At 46.2% G+C, this 19756-nt stretch overlaps 1 protein-coding gene across 2 annotated transcripts in view; it reads right to left on the reverse strand.

Moving 5' to 3' along the window:
* Nucleotides 1-19756, reverse strand: part of TLN1 (talin 1) — a 135787-nt gene that overhangs the window by 71930 nt on the left and 44101 nt on the right. For both annotated transcript variants that reach the window (XM_077816565.1, XM_077816566.1), the window contains exon 2: nt 17417-17580. In XM_077816565.1, the coding sequence (XP_077672691.1) occupies nt 17417-17546 (130 nt within the window). In that variant the 5' untranslated portion in view covers nt 17547-17580. The remainder of the gene's footprint in view (nt 1-17416; nt 17581-19756) is intronic.

Consider the following 19756-nt stretch of genomic DNA (forward strand, 5'->3'; position numbering starts at 1 on the left):
TATCCTGCAGCACACTGGTCAAGACAGCAGCTTCGCTAAGGGGTTTACCCCTTCCCCCATTTATCAGGGTATGAGGCTTGGAAAGGCCGGGGCTTAACACAGAGCCAAAAACACATCCATTAGAAGAAGGGCCCATTACTGGAGGGGAAAGAAAGCAGGGTTCCCGATTGAGGAAACTCATGGTCCCAGGAAATGTGTGTGATAAGAACATTGGTAAGGGAAGCAAAGGGACATGAGGAGAAATCTATGGCTGGCAGAGTTAAGGACAGTAAGAAGGATTATTTAAAAGTATATTAAGAACAAAAAAAAAACCCCTAACAGTGGTATTGGTCCATTACTAGATGGAAATGGCAGAATTATCAATACTAGCAATGAAGAAAAGGCAGAAGTGTTCAATAAATATTTCCGTTCTATATCTGGTAAAAAACATTGTGGTCATATAATATGAAAACACTCTTTCCATTGCACTAGTATCTCAGGAGGATGTTAAACAGCAGCTGCTAAGTTAGACTTCTTTAAATCAGCAGGTCTGGAGAACTTGCATCCAAGAGTTTCAAAAGAGCTGGCTCAGGAGTTCACTGGACCATTGATGTTGATTTTTCAATAAGTCTTGGAACACAGGGGAAGTTCAAGAAGTCTGGAAGAAAGCTAATGTGTCAATATTTTAAAAGGGTAAATGGGATGACATGGGTAATTATAGTGCTGTTAGTCTGACATCAAACTCAGGCAAGATAATGAAGTGGCTGATATAGGACTCATTAATAAAAAATTAAAGGAATATAACAATTAATGCCAATCAACATGGGTTTATAGAAAATAGATCTTGCCAAAGTAATGATCTTTTTTATGAAATTACAAGTTTGGTCGATAAAGGTAATAACGCTGATGTAATATACTTAGATTCTTAAGTATATTCCTAAATATTCCTAATCTAATATACTTAGATTTGAGTTGGTACCACAACATTTTGATTAAAATACTAGAATGATATAAAATTAGCATGGCACACATTAAATGGATTTAAAGCTGGCTAACTGATAGGTCTCACAATGCAATTGTAAACATGGAATCCTCATCAAATGGGTGTGTATCTAATGGAGTCCCACATGGCTAAGTTCTTGGCCTTGCAGTATTGAGTATTTTTATGAATGACCTGGAAGAAAACAAAATCCTAACTTATAAACATTGCAGATGACATCACAAAAATCTGGGGAGTGGTAAATAATGAAGAGGACAGGTCACGAACATAAAGCAATCTGGATCACTTGGTAAGATGGTGTGATAAATAAAGGTGGGAGAGCTCCCTTTGATGGACACCCAGCCAGCCAGCTAGCTATAAAATCCCTCTTGGTAGCTGTTCTTTAATTGCTTTACCTTTAAAGGGTTAAAAAGTCCCCCCAATGAAAGAAAAAAATTGGGCACCTGACCGAAAGAGCCAATGGGAAGGTAGAACTTTTTAAAATTGGAAAAGAAACTTTCCCTTGATCTGTTGTTCTCTGGGCTGGAGTGACAGAGCAGCCATGCTATAAGCAGCTTAAGCCAGGTATGACCATAAATTATCAGATCATGCCTAGAACTACTTATCTGAACTCCAATGTGTACGTAGATCAGAGTGTTTAGCTAGACGCGATCAGGGTTATTTCTTTTATTTCTTATTGGCTTGTGGACTCCTCTGTGCTAACCCCAGATGCTTTTGTTTGCTTGTAACCTTTAAGCTAAACCCCCAAGAAAGCTATTTTGGGTGCTTGATTTTTGGAATTGCTCTTTTAAAATCTAGCAAAAGCCTAAATTCCAGATGTATTTTCTTTCTTTTTGATTTTAATAAAATTTACCTTTTTTAAGAACAGGATTGGATTTTTGGTGTCCTAAGAGGTTTGTGCATGTTGTTTGATTAGCTGGCAGCCACAGCTAATTTCCTTTGTTTTCTTTCTCAGCTCTTCCTTGGAGCAGGGGTGAAACAGCTTGAGGGTACCCCACAGGGAGGAATTCCCAAGTGCTCCTTCCTGGGTCCAAGGGGGTTTTCTTGCATTTGGTTGGTGGCAGCATTTACCAAGCCAAGGTCAGAGAAGAGCTGTAACCTTGGGAGCTTAATACAAGGTGGGAAATACTAATTTTTAAAATCCTTGCGGGCCGCACTTCTGCACTTGAAGTGACAGGGTGGGGCTTCTGCCTTGACAGATGGGCACAAGCAAACAATATTCGTCTTAATATGGCTAAATGTGTACATCTAGAAACAAAGCATCCAGGCTATGATTTCATGATGGGGCTTTCTACCCTGGGAAGCGGTGACTGAAAAAAAAAGGTTTGGGGGGTGTGGTGGATAATCGGCTGAACAGGAGCTCCCAGAGAGACACTGTGGCCAAAAGGGCCTAATGCGATCCTGGGAGGCACAAACAGGGGAATCTTGTGTAGGGGCAGAGAGGCTATTTGACCTCTGTATTTAGCTCTGGCGCGACCACTGCTGAAATCCTGTGTCCAGTGCTGGTGTCCACCATTCAAGAAGGATGTTGAAAAATTTGAGAGGGTTCAGACAAGAGCCACAAAAATGATTTAAGGATTAGAAAACCTGCCTTTTTGTGATAGACTCAAGGAGCACAATCTACTTAGCTTAACAAAGAGAAGGTTAAGGGGTGACTTGATCAGTCTGTAAGTATCTACATGCAGAACAAATGTTTAATAATGGGCTCTTCAGTCTAGCAGAGAAAGGCAAAACATGATCTAGCGGCTGGAAGTTAGACTCAGATTTTAAGGCCAGAAGGAACCATCATGATCATCTAGTCTGACCTCCTACACATTACAGGCCACAGAACCTCACTCACCCACTCCTGTAAAAGGCCCATAACCTCTGGCTGAGTCACTAGCATCCTTAAAACTTGATTTAAAGACTTCAAGTTACAGAGGATCCATCATTTACTCTAGTTTAAACCAGCAAGTGACCCATGATGAAAAGGAAAGTGAAAAAGTCCCAGCATCTCTGCCAGTCTGACCTGGGGGAAAATTCCTTCCCGACCCCAAATATGGCAATCAGACTCTGAGCATGTGGGCAAGACCCACCAGTCAGACACCAGGAAAAAAATTCTCTGTATTAAGTCAGGGCCTTACCGATCTAGAGTCCCATCTCTAGCCATTGGAGATATTTGCCAACAGCAGTCACCGATGGGCCACATCTCAAAATTCCATGCAGTCCATAAACTTATGAAACTCCGTTGTAGCAGTTCAGTTTTCTGCCCCACTGCTCCCCTGGGAAGTCTGTTCCAGAAGCGCACTCCCCTGATGGTTAGAAACCTTTGTCTCATTTCAAGCCTGAACTTGTTGATGGCCAGTTTATACCCATTTGTTCTTGTGTCCAAACTGGCACTTAACTAACTCCTCTCCCTCCTTGGTGTTTATCCCTCTGAGGTATTTATAGACAATCATATCTCTCCTCAGCCTTCATTTGATTAGGCTAAACAAGCCAAGCTCCTTAAGTTTCCTCTCACAAGGTAGGTGGCTCTATTAATTGGATCATCCTAGTAGCCCTTCTCTGCACCTGTTCCATGCTTGAGAGATTAATTCAAACTGGGGGACTAGAATTGCACACACTATTCCACATGAGGTCTCCCCCGTGCCTTGTATAATGGAAGTAACACTTCCCTATCACTATTGGAAATACCTCGCCTGGTACATCCTAGGACTGCATTCACCTTTTTCATGGCCACATCACATTGGCAGCTCAGAGTCATCTTAGGATGGACAAATACACCCAGGTCTCCCTTTCATCTGATATATCCCCAGCTTTCAGCAAAAAAATCTTGTTGTTAGTCCCTATTAGCATGACCTTGCACTTTGCACTATTACATTTCACCCCATTTCTATTACCTTTTCAAAGTTTTCAAGGTCATCCAGATCTTCTTGTACAACATTTTGGTCCTTCTCCGTATTTACAATCCCTCCCAATTTTGTGTCATCTGAAAATTCTAGTAGCACATGCCCACTTTTTGTGACAAGGTCATTAATAAAAAATGTTGGATAAGATTGATCCCAGGACTGATCCCTGAGGAACTCCACTAGTAACCTCCCTCCAGCCTGACAGTTCACCATTCAGTATGACCTGTTGTAGTCTCCCCTTTAACCAGTTCCTTATCCACCTTTCAATTCTCCTTCTAATCCCCATCTTTTCCAATTTAACTCATAATTTCTCATGTGGAACTGTATCAAATGCCTTCCTGACATCAAGGTAGATTAGACCTACTGTATTTCCTTTGTTGAAAACATTGGTTATATTCTCAAAGAAAAGATCAGGTTGGTGTGGCATGATCTACCTTTTGTAAAACCATGTTGTATTTTAGCCCAATTACCATTTACCTCTATGTCCTTAACTACTTTCTCTTTCAAAATTTGTTCCAAGACCTTGCGTACAATTGAGGTCAAACTAACAGGCCTGTAGATCCCTGATCACTTTTTTTCCTTCTTAAAAATAGGTCCTATGTTAGCAATTCTCTGGTCATAGGGTCTGACCTGAGTTTACGGATTCATTGAAAATCCTTGCTATTGGACTTGCAATTGCATGTGCCAATTCCCTTAATATTCTTGGAGAGAGATTATCTGGGCCCCCCGATTTGATCCCATGAAGCAGTCTGAGTTTGCCTTCCACCTCATATATGGTCATTTCTACTTCCATATCCTCATTTCCATTAGCCTCCCTGCCACTGCCCCCAAGCTCCACATTATCTTCACCAAAAACTGAAGCAAAATACTCATTTAGGATGGGGCCAGGCCTACTTTGTCTTTAATCTCCAGCCCATCCTCAGTGCTTAGTGGTCCAACTCCTTTCCTTGTTTTTTTAAGATATGACTATAGAGCCTTTTGCTACTGGTTTTAATTTCCTTTTCAAGGTATAACTCTGCTTGGCTTTTGGCAGTTTTGCCCCTACACTTTGACCTCCAAGAGGTATCTTTCCTTGCTGATCCCTCCCATCTTCCATTCCTTGTAGGCTTTCTGCTTTCTCTTAATAAGCAGTTTAAGAGGTTTGTTCCTCCAGTTTGGTCTGCAACCTTTGCCTATGAATTTTTTTTCCCTTGCTTGGGATGCACGCTTCTGATACTTTAAGCAAAGTTGCAGAAACTAATTCCAAGTCTCCTCCACATTCTGACCCTTGTGTTATTCAGTCCAGTCCCCTTCCCCCAACACTTTCCCCCAAAGCCATAACGAGACAGTTGTCTATCAAGGGTCATCAGCTGTACAATGAACCCAGTGAAAGGCCAGGACTACACTTTGTGACTCAGCAGGGCATGCTTATCGATAAAACTCTAAGGCTTTTCCATGCCAGGTGCTGTAAAGCTTGTGTTTGGGACACAGGAAGTACAAGCCACCTGGCAAAAGGAATATAAAGGGCAGCTGCATCATCTCCATTTTGTCTTTATTCCAGCTTCTTACCTCTGGAGGAACTTTGCTATACTGAAGCTCTGAACAAAGGACTAAATGACCCATTCAAGCTGTGGATGAGTTTCAGCTGGACTTTCAAGCCAGGAAACTCACCAATACTGCTAAGAACCTCATGTGTAAACTCTGAAGTCTCTGTATGGATCTGATTACTTTATCAACACTCTCCTTGTTTTCTTTCTTAAGAGCCAACCTAATACTGGCCTGGTAATGTGACTGGCCATTTGGAAATCAGAAGAAAATTTTGTGAAGAGTTTTAAATAACTTCTCACTGTACTGGACCTAGGTGCTGACTGGGAGCCAGAGAACTAGAATGCAATAAAAGGGGCTGCGTGATTTCGTTTTTTGCTTTTTGATAACGTGAGAGAGTGAGAGGAGAGTTTACTGCAGTGTTAATCACCAGTCTTTGGGAGAATCTGCTCTCCCTTTTGCAACCTGTCCTGACCTTGATGTTTTCAGTGAGGGCTGCCCCGGGCACCATGGGTCACAACATCTTAAGCTTCAGAGAACATTTAGTCTTTGAAGCATTTTCATAGATTTGTAGACTGTAAAGCTAGAAGGGACCATTATAGCCATGCCATCTGAGTTCCTGCAGAATCCAGGCCAGAGAACCCCACCTTCATGCATCCAGCCCAACAGCTTGTGGTCAAGCTAGGGCAGATCTTTAGGAAAGAGATGCCTAATCTTAATTTAAAGACTTAGTGACAGAGAATCTACCACATTCCTTGGTAAATTGTGTCAATAGTTAATTGTTCAAATTTTGTACCTTATTTCTAGTCTGAATTTATCTAGCTTCAACTTCCAGCCGTTGGGTCTCATTATGCTTTTGTCTTCTAGATCAAAGAGCCCTCCGTGAAAAATCTTCGCCCCCTGCACGTACTTGTAAACTGGGATCAAACCACTTCTTAACCTTCTCTTTGTTAAAATAAATATTTGAGCTTCTTCAATCTCCCGCTGGGGGGAGCGTTTTCCAGACCTCTATTCATGCTTGAAGCTCTTTTCTGAACCGTTTCCAATTTGTCAACATTCTTTTAAAAGTGTGGAAACGAGAACTGGACACAGTATTATAGGGACACGGGAGCATTGCATTATGACATCTGTTTAAAGGTCAACTGGTTTAAGTCTTCTAAAGTCAACATGCTTAGTCAGATTTCTTTGAAATTTCATGTGCCTCACAAGGGTACAGGATGGGGTTAGTGACCCACATGTGGAGACATTTGAACCAGGTGTTCTAGATTTATAAGCCCCCCTAAAAGTCATTTTTTAAAAAGCTCTTTTTTGTTCAACTTTATTAATGATCTGAATGATGGGATGGATTGTACACTCAGCAAGTTCGCAGATGACACTAAGCTCAGGGGAGAGGTAGATACACTGGAGGGTAGGGATAGGGTCCAGAGTGACAGACAAATTGGGGGATTGGGCCAAAAGAAATCTGATGAGGTTCAACAAGGACAAGTGCAGAATCCTACACTTAGGACGAAAGAATCCAATGCACCGCTACAGACTAGGGACCGAATGGCTCGGCAGCAGTTCTGCAGAAAAGGACCTAGGGGTTACAGTGGACGAGAAGCTGGATAGGACTCAACAGTGTGCCCTTGTTGCCAAGAAGGCCAATGGCATTTTGGGATGTATAAGTAGGAGCATTGCCAGCAGATCAAGGGACGTGATTGTTCCCCTCTATTCGAATGGAATGGAATGTTCCCCTCTGGAATGGGTTACCTAGGGAGGTGGTGGAATCTCCATAGAATCACATAATATCAGGGTTGGAAGGGACCTCAGGAGGTCATCTAGTCCAACCCCCTGCTCAAAGCAGGACCGATCCCCAATTAAATCATCCCAGCCAGGGCTTTGTCAAGCTGGGCCTTAAAAACTTCTAAGGAAGGAAATTCCACCACCTCCCTAGGTAACGCATTCCAGTGCTTCACTACCCTCGTAGTGAAAAAGTTTTTCCTAATATCCAACCTAAATCTCCCCCACTGCAACTTGAGACCATTACTCCTTGTTCTGTCATCTGCTACCACTGAGAACAGCCGAGCTCAATCCTCTTTGGAGCCCCCTTTCAGGTAGTTGAAAGCAGCTATCAAATCCCCCCTCATTCTTCTCTTCTGCAGACTAAACAATCCCAGTTCCCTCAGCCTCTCCTCATAAGTCATGTGTTCCAGTCCCCTAATCATTTTTGTTGCCCTCCGCTGGACGTTTTCCAATTTTTCCACATCCTTCTTGTAGTGTGGGGCCCAAAACCGGACACAGTACTCCAGATGAGGCCTCACCAGTGTCGAATAGAGGGGAACGATCACGTCCCTCAATCTGCTGGCAATGCCCCTACTTATACAGTCCAAAATGCCATTGGCCTTCTTGGCAACAAGGGCACACTGTTGACTCCTATCCAGCTTCTCGTCCACTGTAACCCCTAGGTCCTTTTCTGCAGAACTGCTGCCGAGCCATTCGGTCCCTAGTCTGTAGCGGTGCATGGGATTCTTCCGTCCTAAGTGTAGGACTCTGCACTTGTCCTTGCTGAACCTCATCAGATTTCTTTTGGCCCAATCCTCCAATTTGTCTAGGTCCCTCTGTATCCCATCCCTACCCTCCAGCGTTATCTACAACTCCTCCCAGTTTAGTGTCATCTGCAAACTTGCTGAGGGTGCAATCCACACCATCCTCCAGATCATTAAAGATATTGAACAAAACCGGCCTCAGGACCAACCCTTGGGGCACTCCGCTTGATACTGGCTGCCAACTAGACATGGAGCCATTGGTCACTACTCGTTGAGCCCGACAATGTAGCTAATTTTCTACCCACCTTGTAGTGCATTCATCCAGCCCATACTTCTTTAACTTGCTGACAAGAATACTGTGGGATACTGTGTCAAAAGCTTTGCTAAAGTCAAGGAACACCAAGTCCACTGCTTTCCCTTCATCCACAGAACCAGTTATCTTGTCATAGAAGGCAATTAGGTTAGTCAGGTATGACTTTTCCTTGACGAATCCATGCTGACTGTTCCTGATCACTTTCCTCTCCTCTAAGTGCTTCAGAATTGATTCCTTGAGGACATGCTCCATGATTTTTCCAGGGACTGACGGGAGGCTGACTGGCCTTTAGTTCCCAGGATGCTCCTTCTTCCCTTTTTTAAAGATGGGCACTACATTAGCCTTTTTCCAGTCATCCGGGACTTCCCCCGCTCGCCATGAGTTTTCAAAGATAATGGCTCCGCAATCACATCCGCCAACTCCTTTAGCACTCTCGGATGCAACGCATCTGGCCCCATGGACTTGTGCATGTCCAGTTTTTCTAAATAGTCCCGAACCACTTCTTTCTCCACAGAGGGCTGGTCACCTCCTCCCCATGCTGTGCTGCCCAGTGCAGTAGTCTGGGAGCTGACCTTGTTCGTGAAGACACAGGCAAAAAAAGCATTGAGTACATTAGCTTTTTCCACATCCTCTGTCAATAGGTTGCCTCCCTCATTCAGTAAGGGGCCCACATGTTCCTTGACTTTCTTCTTGTTGCTAACATACCTGAAGAAACCCTTCTTGTTACTCTTAACATCTCTTGCTAGCTGCAACTCCAGGTGTGATCTGGCCTTCCTGATTTCACTCCTGCATGCCTGAACATTATTTTTATACTCATCCCTGGTCATTTGTCCAATCTTCCACTTCTTGTAAGCTTCTTTTTTGTGTTTAAGATCAGCAAGGATTTCACTGTTAAGCCAAGCTGGCTGCCTGCCATATTTACTATTCTTTCTACACATCGGGATGGTTTGGCTCTGTAACGTCAATAAGGATTCTTTAAAATACAGCCAGCTCTCCTGGACTCCTTTCCCCCTCATGTTATTCTCCCAGGGGATCCTGCCCACCAGTTCCTGGAGGGAGTCTAAGTCTGCTTTTCTGAAGTCCAGGGTCCAGGGTATTCTGCTGCTCTCCTTTCTTCCTTGTGCCAGGATCCTGACCTCAACCATCTCATGGTCACTGCCTCCCAGGTTCCCATCCACTTTTGCTTCCCCTACTAATTCTTCCCGGTTTGTGAGCAGCAGGTCAAGAAGAGCTCTGCCCCTAGTTGGTTCCTCCAGCACTTGCACCAGGAAATTGTCCCCTACACTTTCCAAAAACTTCCTGGATTGTCTGTGCGCTGTATTGCTCTCCCAGCAGATATCAGGGTGATTGAAGTTGCCCATGAGAACCAGGGCGTGCGATCTAGTAGCTTCTGCGAGTTGCCGGAAGAAAGCCTCGTCCACCTCATCCCCCTGGTCCGGTGGTCTATAGCAGACTCCCACCACGACATCACCCGTGTTGCTCACACTTCTAAACTTAATGCAGAGACTCTCAGGTTTTTCTGCAGTTCATACTGGCGCTCTGAGCAGTCATACTGCTCTTACATACAGTGCAACTCCCCCACCTTTTCTGCCCTGCCTGTCCTCCCTGAACAGCTTATATCCGTCCATGATAGTACTCCAGCATGGGAGTTATCCCACCAAGTCTCTGTTATTCCAATCACATCATAATTCCTTGACTTTGCCAGGACTTCCAGTTCTCCCTGCTTGTTTCCCAGGCTTTGTGCATTTGTGTATAGGCACTTGAGATAACCCGCTGATTGCCCCTCTTTCTCAGTATAAGGCAGGAGCCCTCCCCTCTCACACACTCCTGCTCGTGCTTTAGAGGTTTTTAAGGCCCAGCTTGACAAAGCTCTGGCTGGGATGATTTAGTTGGGGATTGGTCCTGCTTTGAGCAGGGGGTTGGACTAGGTGACCTCCTGAGGTCTCTTCCAACCCTGATATTCTAGGATTCTATAGGAGTCTCAGATGATGACCCAGCACATGTTCATTTTAAGAACACTTTCACAGCAGGTTTGAGAAAACGCAAAGAAGGTACCGAAGTGAGATTTCTAAAGATAGCTACAGCTCTTGACCCAAGGTTTAAGGATCTGAAGTGCCTTCCAAACTCAGAGGGACGAGGCGTGGTGCATGCTTTCAGAAGTCTTAAAAGAGCAACACGCTGATGCAGAAACTACAGAATCCAAACCACCAAAAAAGAAAATCAACCTTCTGCTGGAGGCATCTGTCTCAGATGATGAAAATGAACATGTGTCAATCCGCACTGCTTTGCATCATTATCAAGCAGAACCCATCATGAGCATGGACGCATGTCCCCTGGAATGGTGGCTGAAGCATGAAGGGACATATGAATCTTTAGCGCATCAGGCACGTAAATATCTTGCAACTCCAGCTACAACTGTGCCATGCAAGCGCCTATTCTCACTTTCAGGTGACATTGTAAATAAGAAGCGGGCAGCATTATCTCCTGCAAATTGTAACCAACACTGTTTGTCTGAGCGATTGGCTGACCAAAAAGTAGGACTAAGTGGACTTGCAGGTTCTAAAGTTTTACATTGTTTTATTTTTGAATAGTTTTTTTTGTACATAATTCTACATTTGTAAGTTCGACTTTCATGATAAAGAGATTGCCCCACAGTACTAGTATGAGGTGAATTGAAAAATGCAATTTTTGTTTTTACAGTGCAAATATTTGTAAACAAAAATATAAAGTGAGCACTGTATACTTTGTATTCTGTGTTGCAATTGAAATTAATACATTTGAAAATGTAATAAACATCCAAAAATATTTAAATTAAATGGTATTCTATTGTTTAATCACACGATTAATTTGTTTAATTGCTTGACAGCCCTAATTTTTATACAACACATGTGTCAATTCAGAAAAACTACAGGGTTTCCATTCCTGCCATTTTATATGCTTCAAAAGCTAAAGTCTTGCACATGCTCTAAAATCCAAACAGTTCCTCTGATTGCTTTGAAAGGTGGTGTACCTCAGGGAGTGCAGGGTAATGTTAGTGATCCAAATCTAGGGTCATTTCACTCAAAGGTAGGGAGGCTATTTGTCCAGTTTAAAGACTGAAAGTTCTAGTTTTGTAGAGCATTGTCCTTGTCTGGTAGGGAGTTAGCACCTGACGCTGATTTGTCTGGTGAAAATGAGTAGAGAGGAGGAGACTGTGGAAAAAGTTTGATGGCCGCGGGGGCGGTGCTTCCGTACAGAGTGACGCAGCAGGGATGGGCCCATGCCCCATGCTGTTCTGCCATTCACTCTATGCAGCTGAAGCAGCTGCCCTTCCCTCTCATTGGCTACTGGAGGCTGCAAACCAAGCGGCCAGCCACTACTTTGGTAGGGCTAACAGCAGGTTAGACTCTGCTGCAGGGGCTACACTGGCTTGTGCAGTAGCCTGTCAGGGATTGGAAAGCCAGTGAAAACGAGGTTACAGTAATTAAAATCTGAGATGATGATGAGGGACAAGAGTTTTTGCAGGATGTACAGAATCAAAAAGATCAGATTTTAGAAACAGACAGGAAAACACAGCCTGATGTGGGGGCATGGGAGAGGGAAGATTCAAAGACCAGTGGAACTCCTTGCTAGAGGTTGTTGTGAAGGCCAAGACACTAACAGGTTCAAAAAAGACCTAGATAAGTCCATGGAGGATAGGTCCATCAATGGTGTCCCTAGCCTCTGTTTGCCAGAAGCTCGGAAAGGGCGACAGGGGATGGATCACTTGATGATTGCCTGTTCTGTTCATTCCCTCTGGGGCACCTGGCTTTGGCCACTGTCAGAAGACAGGATAATGGGCTAGATGGACCTTTGGTCTGACCCAGTGCAGCCGTTCTTATGACTCACAAGTTAATGGTCTGAGTGACTTATAGGTAAGATGTTTCAACAGTGAAGGAAAATGCAGGAAGGGCTTGAGAGGAAAGGAGTTCCATTTTGGATCATCTGGACCCATGGAAAAGAAGCCCTTGAGGAATTCCACCATGATTTCAACAATTTCCATCCCACCACCAACCTCAGCCTGGTCCAGTCCACACAAGAGATCCACTTCCTGGACACTACAGTGCTAATAAACAATGGTCACATAAACACCACCCTATACCGGAAACCTACTGACCGCTATTCCTACCTGCATGCCTCCAGCTTTCACCCTGACCACACCACACGATCCATCGTCTACAGCCAAGCTCTGCGATACAACCGCATTTGCTCCAACCCCTCAGACAGAGACAAACACCTACAAGATCTCTGTCAAGCTTTCTTACAACTACAATACCCACCTGCGGAAGTAAAGAAACAGATTGATAGAGCCAGAAGAGTTCCCAGAAGTTACCTACTACAGGACAGGCCTAACAAAGAAAATAACAGAACGCCACTAGCCGTCACCTTCAGCCCCCAACTAAAACCCCTCCAACGCATTATTAAGGATCTACAACCTATCCTAAAGGATGACCCAACACTCTCACAAATCTTGGGAGACAGGCCAGTCCTTGCCTACAGACAGCCCCGCAACCTGAAGCAAATACTCACCAACAACCACATACCACACAACAGAACCACTAACCCAGGAACTTATCCTTGCAACAAAGCCCGTTGCCAATTGTGCCCACATATCTATTCAGGGGACACCGTCACAGGGCCTAATAACATCAGCCACACTATCAGAGGCTCGTTCACCTGCACATCCACCAATGTGATTTATGCCATCATGTGCCAGCAATGCCCCTCTGCCATGTACATTGGTCAAACTGGACAGTCTCTACGTAAAAGAATAAATGGACACAAATCAGATGTCAAGAATTATAACATTCATAAACCAGTCGGAGAACACTTCAATCTCTCTGGTCACGCAATCACAGACATGAAGGTCGCTATCTTAAAACAAAAAAACTTCAAATCCAGACTCCAGCGAGAAACTGCTGAATTGGAATTCATTTGCAAATTGGATACTATTAATTTAGGCTTAAATAGAGACTGGGAGTGGCTAAGTCATTATGCAAGGTAGCCTATTTCCTCTTGTTTTTTCCTACCCCCCCCAGATGTTCTGGTTTAACTTGGATTTAAACTTGGAGAGTGGTCAGTTTGGATGAGCTATTACCAGCAGGAGAGTGAGTTTGTGTGTGTATGGGGGTGGTTTTTGGAGGGGGGTGAGGGAGTGAGAGAACCTGGATTTGTGCAGGAAATGGCCTAACTTCATTATCATGCACATTGTGTAAAGAGTTGTCACTTTGGATGGGCTATCACCAGCAGGAGAGTGAATTTGTGTGGGGGGGTGGAGGGTGAGAAAACCTGGATTTGTGCTGGAAATGGCCTAACCTGACGATTACTTTAGATAAGCTATTACCAGCAGGACAGTGGGGTGGGAGGAGGTATTGTTTCATATTCTCTGTGTATATATAAAGTCTGCTGCAGTTTCCACGGTATGCATCTGATGAAGTGAGCTGTGGCTCACGAAAGCTCATGCTCAAATAAATTGGTTAGTCTCTAAGGTGCCACAAGTACTCCTTTTCTTTTTGCGAATACAGATTAACACGGCTGTTACTCTGAAACCTGTCATTTTGGATCATGTTACATTTCAGATCAAGGGAAGACACCTAGGAGGGGGACCAGAGCGGTCGAGGCTGAAGCTCAGGGGATGAAAACAGAACGGATGGAGAGAAATCAGAATAAAAAAAGGTAACTTTGTGAATCAAAGCCAATGGAAGGGTTTTGGTGGCTGAGGGGGAGGCTGACATGCTGTTCGAACTGAAGATCTCCTAAACTGAGGGCCTGCTATTAAAAACAATTTCAGACTCCAGCAGGAACCCGTGTCTGTCTGTCCGTCCCCTGGTGTGCACCAAAAAGCTCTGTGAAGAAAATAGTGACAGACAGTGTGCTTAAAGACTCTTCACCCCACTCTCCAGAGCCTGCTACACCTGACTCTCCCAGACAGAACACGGGGCTCCATCATCATTGTATCACGGCCTTGTGTTTATCAAAAACACCAGCCACGTTCATGCTGTACAAATGTGTCGTGGAGAAATGTACACAGTTTACAGCTGACTCGTGGCCTCAATATGCAGCCAACAAGGAAACAAAGTCCCTCTCCAGCGGTGCCCTGGGGCTAGTCTGAAAATGGAGGGAGAAGCCCTTCTCAGCAGAACCTCTGTGCCTGGAGTCAGCACTTGTGTGGCACGCTGTCTCCGTAGCTAGGCAGGGCAGTGGTGAAAGCTGCACGTTACAGAACATGGCGGTGTGCCAGAATAACCCGTTTACCTTAAATGCATATTACTGAGGCCTTTCAAGAGCAGCTGGACTGTCTGGCTCATGTTATGATCACCTCAATGAGCCCCACATGAAGGTTCCTCATTGCAGAAAAGGCAGTGAGTAGCAACATAACCAAAGGACTGGGGAATTCTAGATTTGCTAACATTGGCTACTTCAGTCTCGCTGAACCATGGGAAATCGGAGTCTTGATAAAATCCTGATACTTGGTGGAAAATTAACAATCAGGGTGACTACACTGCTCTACAGATAGACTGTTCCCTCAAACACCGATTCATGGTCAGTTCTCTGCTGTGGTGGATAAGGCCAAGATCGTCTCGGAGTTGATGTATAGTCACTAAGCTGAAACACAAGACCGTTGAATCCTGATGGGCCAAAAGGACATGAGCTCATTGCTCAAAGTAGGAAAGGAGAGCACCATGCATGCTGCAGCCTGTGTAGGAGTGACGTAGATGTCAGCAATCATGGACAAGGAGATTTGAATCAGCACATTTCTTCTGAAAATCACAAACAGAACTCATGTAGTGCAGCAGCTTCAAGTAACACAGGTTCTCTTCAAAGTTAGTGTGTCACCTCCTCATGACAATAAAGGGTCTGCTGCTGAACTTTGCAAACTGTTCCATGCTGTCATGCAACACCATTCTTACTGAAGCATAAAAGTTGATGCAACTATTTACTAGGACTGGTCTGTGGCTGAAGACATGACTTGCAGAAAAAACAAGGCAAGAGTACTGAGTGAGACCATTTTAACCTCAGATCCAGTTCAGAAGCATTTAGACTATATTAACGCTAATGATCTATAACTCTCTTTGGCCACTGATGCTTCAACTAAGGGAGCGAGATTTTTTTTTTCCCGTAAGTATTATAGGTTTTGTTTTTTGTTTTTGTTTTTTTTTTTAAAAGGGAGTCAGTACTTTCTCTTGGATTTTTACACTGATAGGACACTGCACAAGATATTGCCACAGAAATATTTGAAAAACTCTAGGCCTTTGACCTCAGTCTGAAGAAACAATCAGCACTTGCAGCTGATAATGCCAGTGTAAATTATGGGAAGCAGAACAGCATTTATGTCCAAAGAGGACATTACAGCAGCCAGCTGCTTAGCGCACATTCTTACTAAGACACAGAGAATCTCCATTAAGAGCTCCTCCCCAAGGGATGTCTCTGTCCAAACCATGTGCTCCTCTCCACCTGTCGGCTTTCCCCAGCCCATAGTTTAAAACCTGCTCTGTGACCTTTTTAATGTGAAGTGCCAGCAGCAATCTGGTTCCACCTTGGTTTAGGGGGAGCCCATCCTTCATGTATAGGCTCCTCCTTTCCCAAAAGTTTCTCCAGTTCCTAATAAGCCTAAACCCCTCCTCCCTACACCATCATCTCATCCATGCATTGAGACCCTACAGTTGTCTGACTGGCCCTGTGCATGGAACTGGGAGCATTTCAGAGAATGCACAAGGCGGTGAAGCTGCGTGGCTTACCCTGGAGAAAGAATGAGGCCCCCGGGGGGTCTGGCCCACTGACAAGCTCTAGCACCAATCTGTGACCCACCCCAACCCCCGTGACCCTAGCTCCGCCAGCGCACCACAATGCCCATGCCCTCAACAGCTCTGCCAGTGGATCCCAGTCCTCCCATACCCAGCCTTCCTGCTCTTCAACACAATTTTGCTTTTACATAGTTGCCATTTGCTCTAGGCACTGATGTGAGTTGGGTTATAGAACTGGGGAGGGGGGAAGTAACGGTAACAGAAACATTTGTACACAAAGGAGTGAAGACCTCAGGGAGATGCATTCCCTGCTTGCAGCTGGGAGGCGGGAACACTTTGAATGGGTCAGAGGAATGGCTGAGGAGGGGGGCTGAAACAAGGCTGGTGGGGCCCAGCTGATGTATGTATTTGTGAGGGCAGCAGCAGCTGACTCAGCATGCTAATTGCAGGACATGATATGTACAACTGTCTAAACAGGACTATTAACTGCTAACAACAACCTATCTTTTCCTGTTAAAAATTCAGTGGCAAAAAACTCTGAACGCAGAAGGACGGTTGCTTGGCGGTATGTCGTCCCTGCAGACGACTAAGCTGAGCTACCTCAGACCCCGCTGAAAACCAGGAAATGCAGAGTTTGCCCATGCAGCAGTGCCACAATGCACCCCATTGACAAATAACCCCACAGCTGCTGAAATGTACAAGCTCTTCGCCTCCTTTTACAGCCCATTCATACTCAGCCACAGAATTCCCTTGAACACTATTAAGGGACGAAATGTGGGGGCAGGGGAAGGCTTCCTGTGCCACTTCGAGCTGACAGTGGCCAATGGGAATTATTTGGATACCCTCTGTCACGGATGTGTGTGAACCCATGATTCACAGGTCTGGTGCTCTCTCTGAGGTTCTGTAATTGTCCCAGAGAGGACCCCTTTAGAATGTGAACCCCCTGAGAGTCCCACTCTCTTGCTGGGGTAAGCCCTTTGGCTTCACCATTGTTTTTGGCCGTAAAATCCAGTAATGTTGTTACTTATGCCACATGGGATACATGAAGATAGGGGACTGAACCTGCCCAAAGCTGCAGAGCCAGTCACGGAGCCAGGACTAGAACTCAGGGGTTGCAAACGCTAAACCTCAGGCTACAGATCACAGCACTGACAGGAGTCTGAGGGGCGTCACGCCCCAGAAAGACTTTGGATTATTTGGGGTGGTGTCTGGGAGCATAACGAGGAACAGGTGGAGTTAAGGGGAAATTCAGCTGGAGCAGCAGCAGCAAGGTGTCAGGCTGAAGATTGGTCTTCCGGCCGGGAAGGGAGCCCTGCTGCTGGGAATAAGTACCCCTGACAAAGTGATGGCTCTGGCTGGGGACAAAGACCAGATGGGACTTTTCCATCTCTACCCACTATGCCTCTGGGGGTCCTGTCACTTACGCTGCCCCATCTGTGCCTCAGGCACACGCTCCCGGATGATCCGACAGGCGTCGTACACCATGGTGGAGGGCTCAAACTGCATGGTCTTCACCACATTGCCAATGCTGATCTTCAGCGATAGGGCAACCATGGTGGCGGCTGGACGGTCCCTGCTCCTGTTTCACCTGCCAAAAGAAAGTCACAGCCAAATCAGTTCCCATTACTGCTACCCAGACCAATGCCAGCCCTCACAATGGTTCTAGGGACTGCCCCCCTGCTTCCCAGCACTGCCTCCCCCCGGGAACCAGCTACAGGAGGTTATAATCCTACAGGCTCATGGAGAAGAACTCTTTCACAGTGCACAGACCCCTGCAGCGCCAGGGTGCAGTAAACAAAGGATCACCTACTTTTCCCTTCCCACTCCTGGGGTGACCCTTTGATTCCTGTCCTCTGCGGAATGGCTCCGCAATAACAGGCAATGGTTGTGCCCTTCATTTAAGGGCCCGTGGAAAGGGGTTGCTTTTTCCCTCCAGGGGCAGAGGGTCCTGTGAGCTGCTCGCACCCAAAGAGATTCTCTCTCGGACCCAGCTGGCAGCCTGGGTAAGGGATCCAGCCCTTCAATTCATGCCAGGGCCCAGAGAGCCCTGCCCCTGTACACCTTGGTGGGGTGGGGGCAGCAGGGCTGCAGCTCATCATGCTCAGAAGGTCCTTCACAACCATAAGGACTGAATGGTTTTAGCAGAAGCCCCGAATCTGCAGCAGTACCAAGGGGCAGCTTTGCCAAAGCTATTGGGAGCCATCTGTCCTGGTCAGGATCATCACCTCCACTGTACAGACGGAAGCACAGAGTCCAAGGAAAGGGAAGGAACTTGCCCGCAAGGTCACCAAGTGAGCCATGGACAATGACTGTCACTTCTGTGCGGGGAAGGAGAATGACACTAGTGTTTACTTGGTAGTGACACTGTCATCCTGAAGGAAGCGATTGCACAGGGAGTACAGGCCGATAGGATGGGGAGGGTGAGAGGGAACGAATTATAAATAAAAGCTGCCATGACACAGAAACCACAAGAGGAAAACTGAGCTCAAACCATGAGCCAGTAGGGCCCTGCCTTCCTTCTCAGGGGTTTCTCAAAGGTCTCCCCATGACACCCATCTGTGCTAAGGAGTCACCAACAAGAGGTGTTGTGGCCTCACCCATTCCCTGGAGCACATGCAGCATGCAGCCACATCTCCCAGAAAGGGGGGACCCGGAGAGAGAGAAAACCCTGTCTGCTCAGAGATGGGATGGGAGGGAAGGGAGTGATAAGAGAGCTGGTGAACAGGGCGCCCTACCTGCCCTCTCTGCTAACATGGGAACAAGGGGTCAGTCATCAAAACTAAACAAAGAGGTGAATTTAAAACTGAGCAAGGAAAATTATTTTTAAACAGTGCATAGTTTACCTGTGGAACTCTCTGCCACAAGAGCTCATTGAGCCAAGAGAACGAGAACAGACAGTTACATTCAGTAGGATCAAAATAATGAGCTGCAACTCCTCCTAACTCAAGGCATGAGGCACCCCTAATGGCTGGGTTAGAGGGACACTTCCTCACATGCTGTATTATTCCACAGTTGTTCCAATTCAGCCCTGGGGGGAAGGGATGGGATACAGGGAACTTCCCCTCTAAGGCACTGGTCTGACCCCTCTCAGAGCAGCCAGCAGCTTGGCATGAGAGCTAGAGGCAGCACCCAGCAGTGGGGAAAGCCAAGGAGTTGAGGAATTCACGGTTCCAAGTCTCCGAGCCAGAGGAGAGCTACTAATGGCAACATGAGAGTTAGAAAAGGGGGAACATCTTGGGTGTGAAAAGGAAGCACAGATACCTCAGGTCTCCTCACGGCCCCTCCACCAGAGAACCCCCCCCCCACACACACACCGTTCCCCTAACACACACATCCAGATCCTGGGAGCTACCCCCAAACTCCCCCTCCCCAAATCCTGGGGAGACGCCCAGTGCTCCTGCCTCTGCCGCAGGACATCCCACAGGGTTCAGCTACATTGCGTGTGTTGACATGGATGCTGCCTCCTCCCCGCCCTGTCCATCGTGACCATGTTAACTTCCTCACAGGCCAGGCACTTCCCCAGAGGCAGCAGCTGCCCGGAGCCAGACTCCCTCCTGGGGCTCAGCCCAGGCCATGGGGCTCACCCAGCTAACTCCGCTCCATTAGAAGGGTCTGTGTTTCTCCCTGCCAGGGTGGGGAATCAGACCCAGGCGCTGTATCCGGGGCGGGGCGGGGGGGAAGGGGGGAGCAGGCAGCCGGGGCAGCGGTATGGTGGGCAGGGCGGGAGGACACACAGGGGCTGTGAGAGCGAGGAGGGAGCAGCA

Source organism: Eretmochelys imbricata, chromosome 5 (assembly GCF_965152235.1).
Source record: "Eretmochelys imbricata isolate rEreImb1 chromosome 5, rEreImb1.hap1, whole genome shotgun sequence".
In the NCBI taxonomy this organism is placed as follows: Eukaryota; Metazoa; Chordata; order Testudines; family Cheloniidae; genus Eretmochelys; species Eretmochelys imbricata.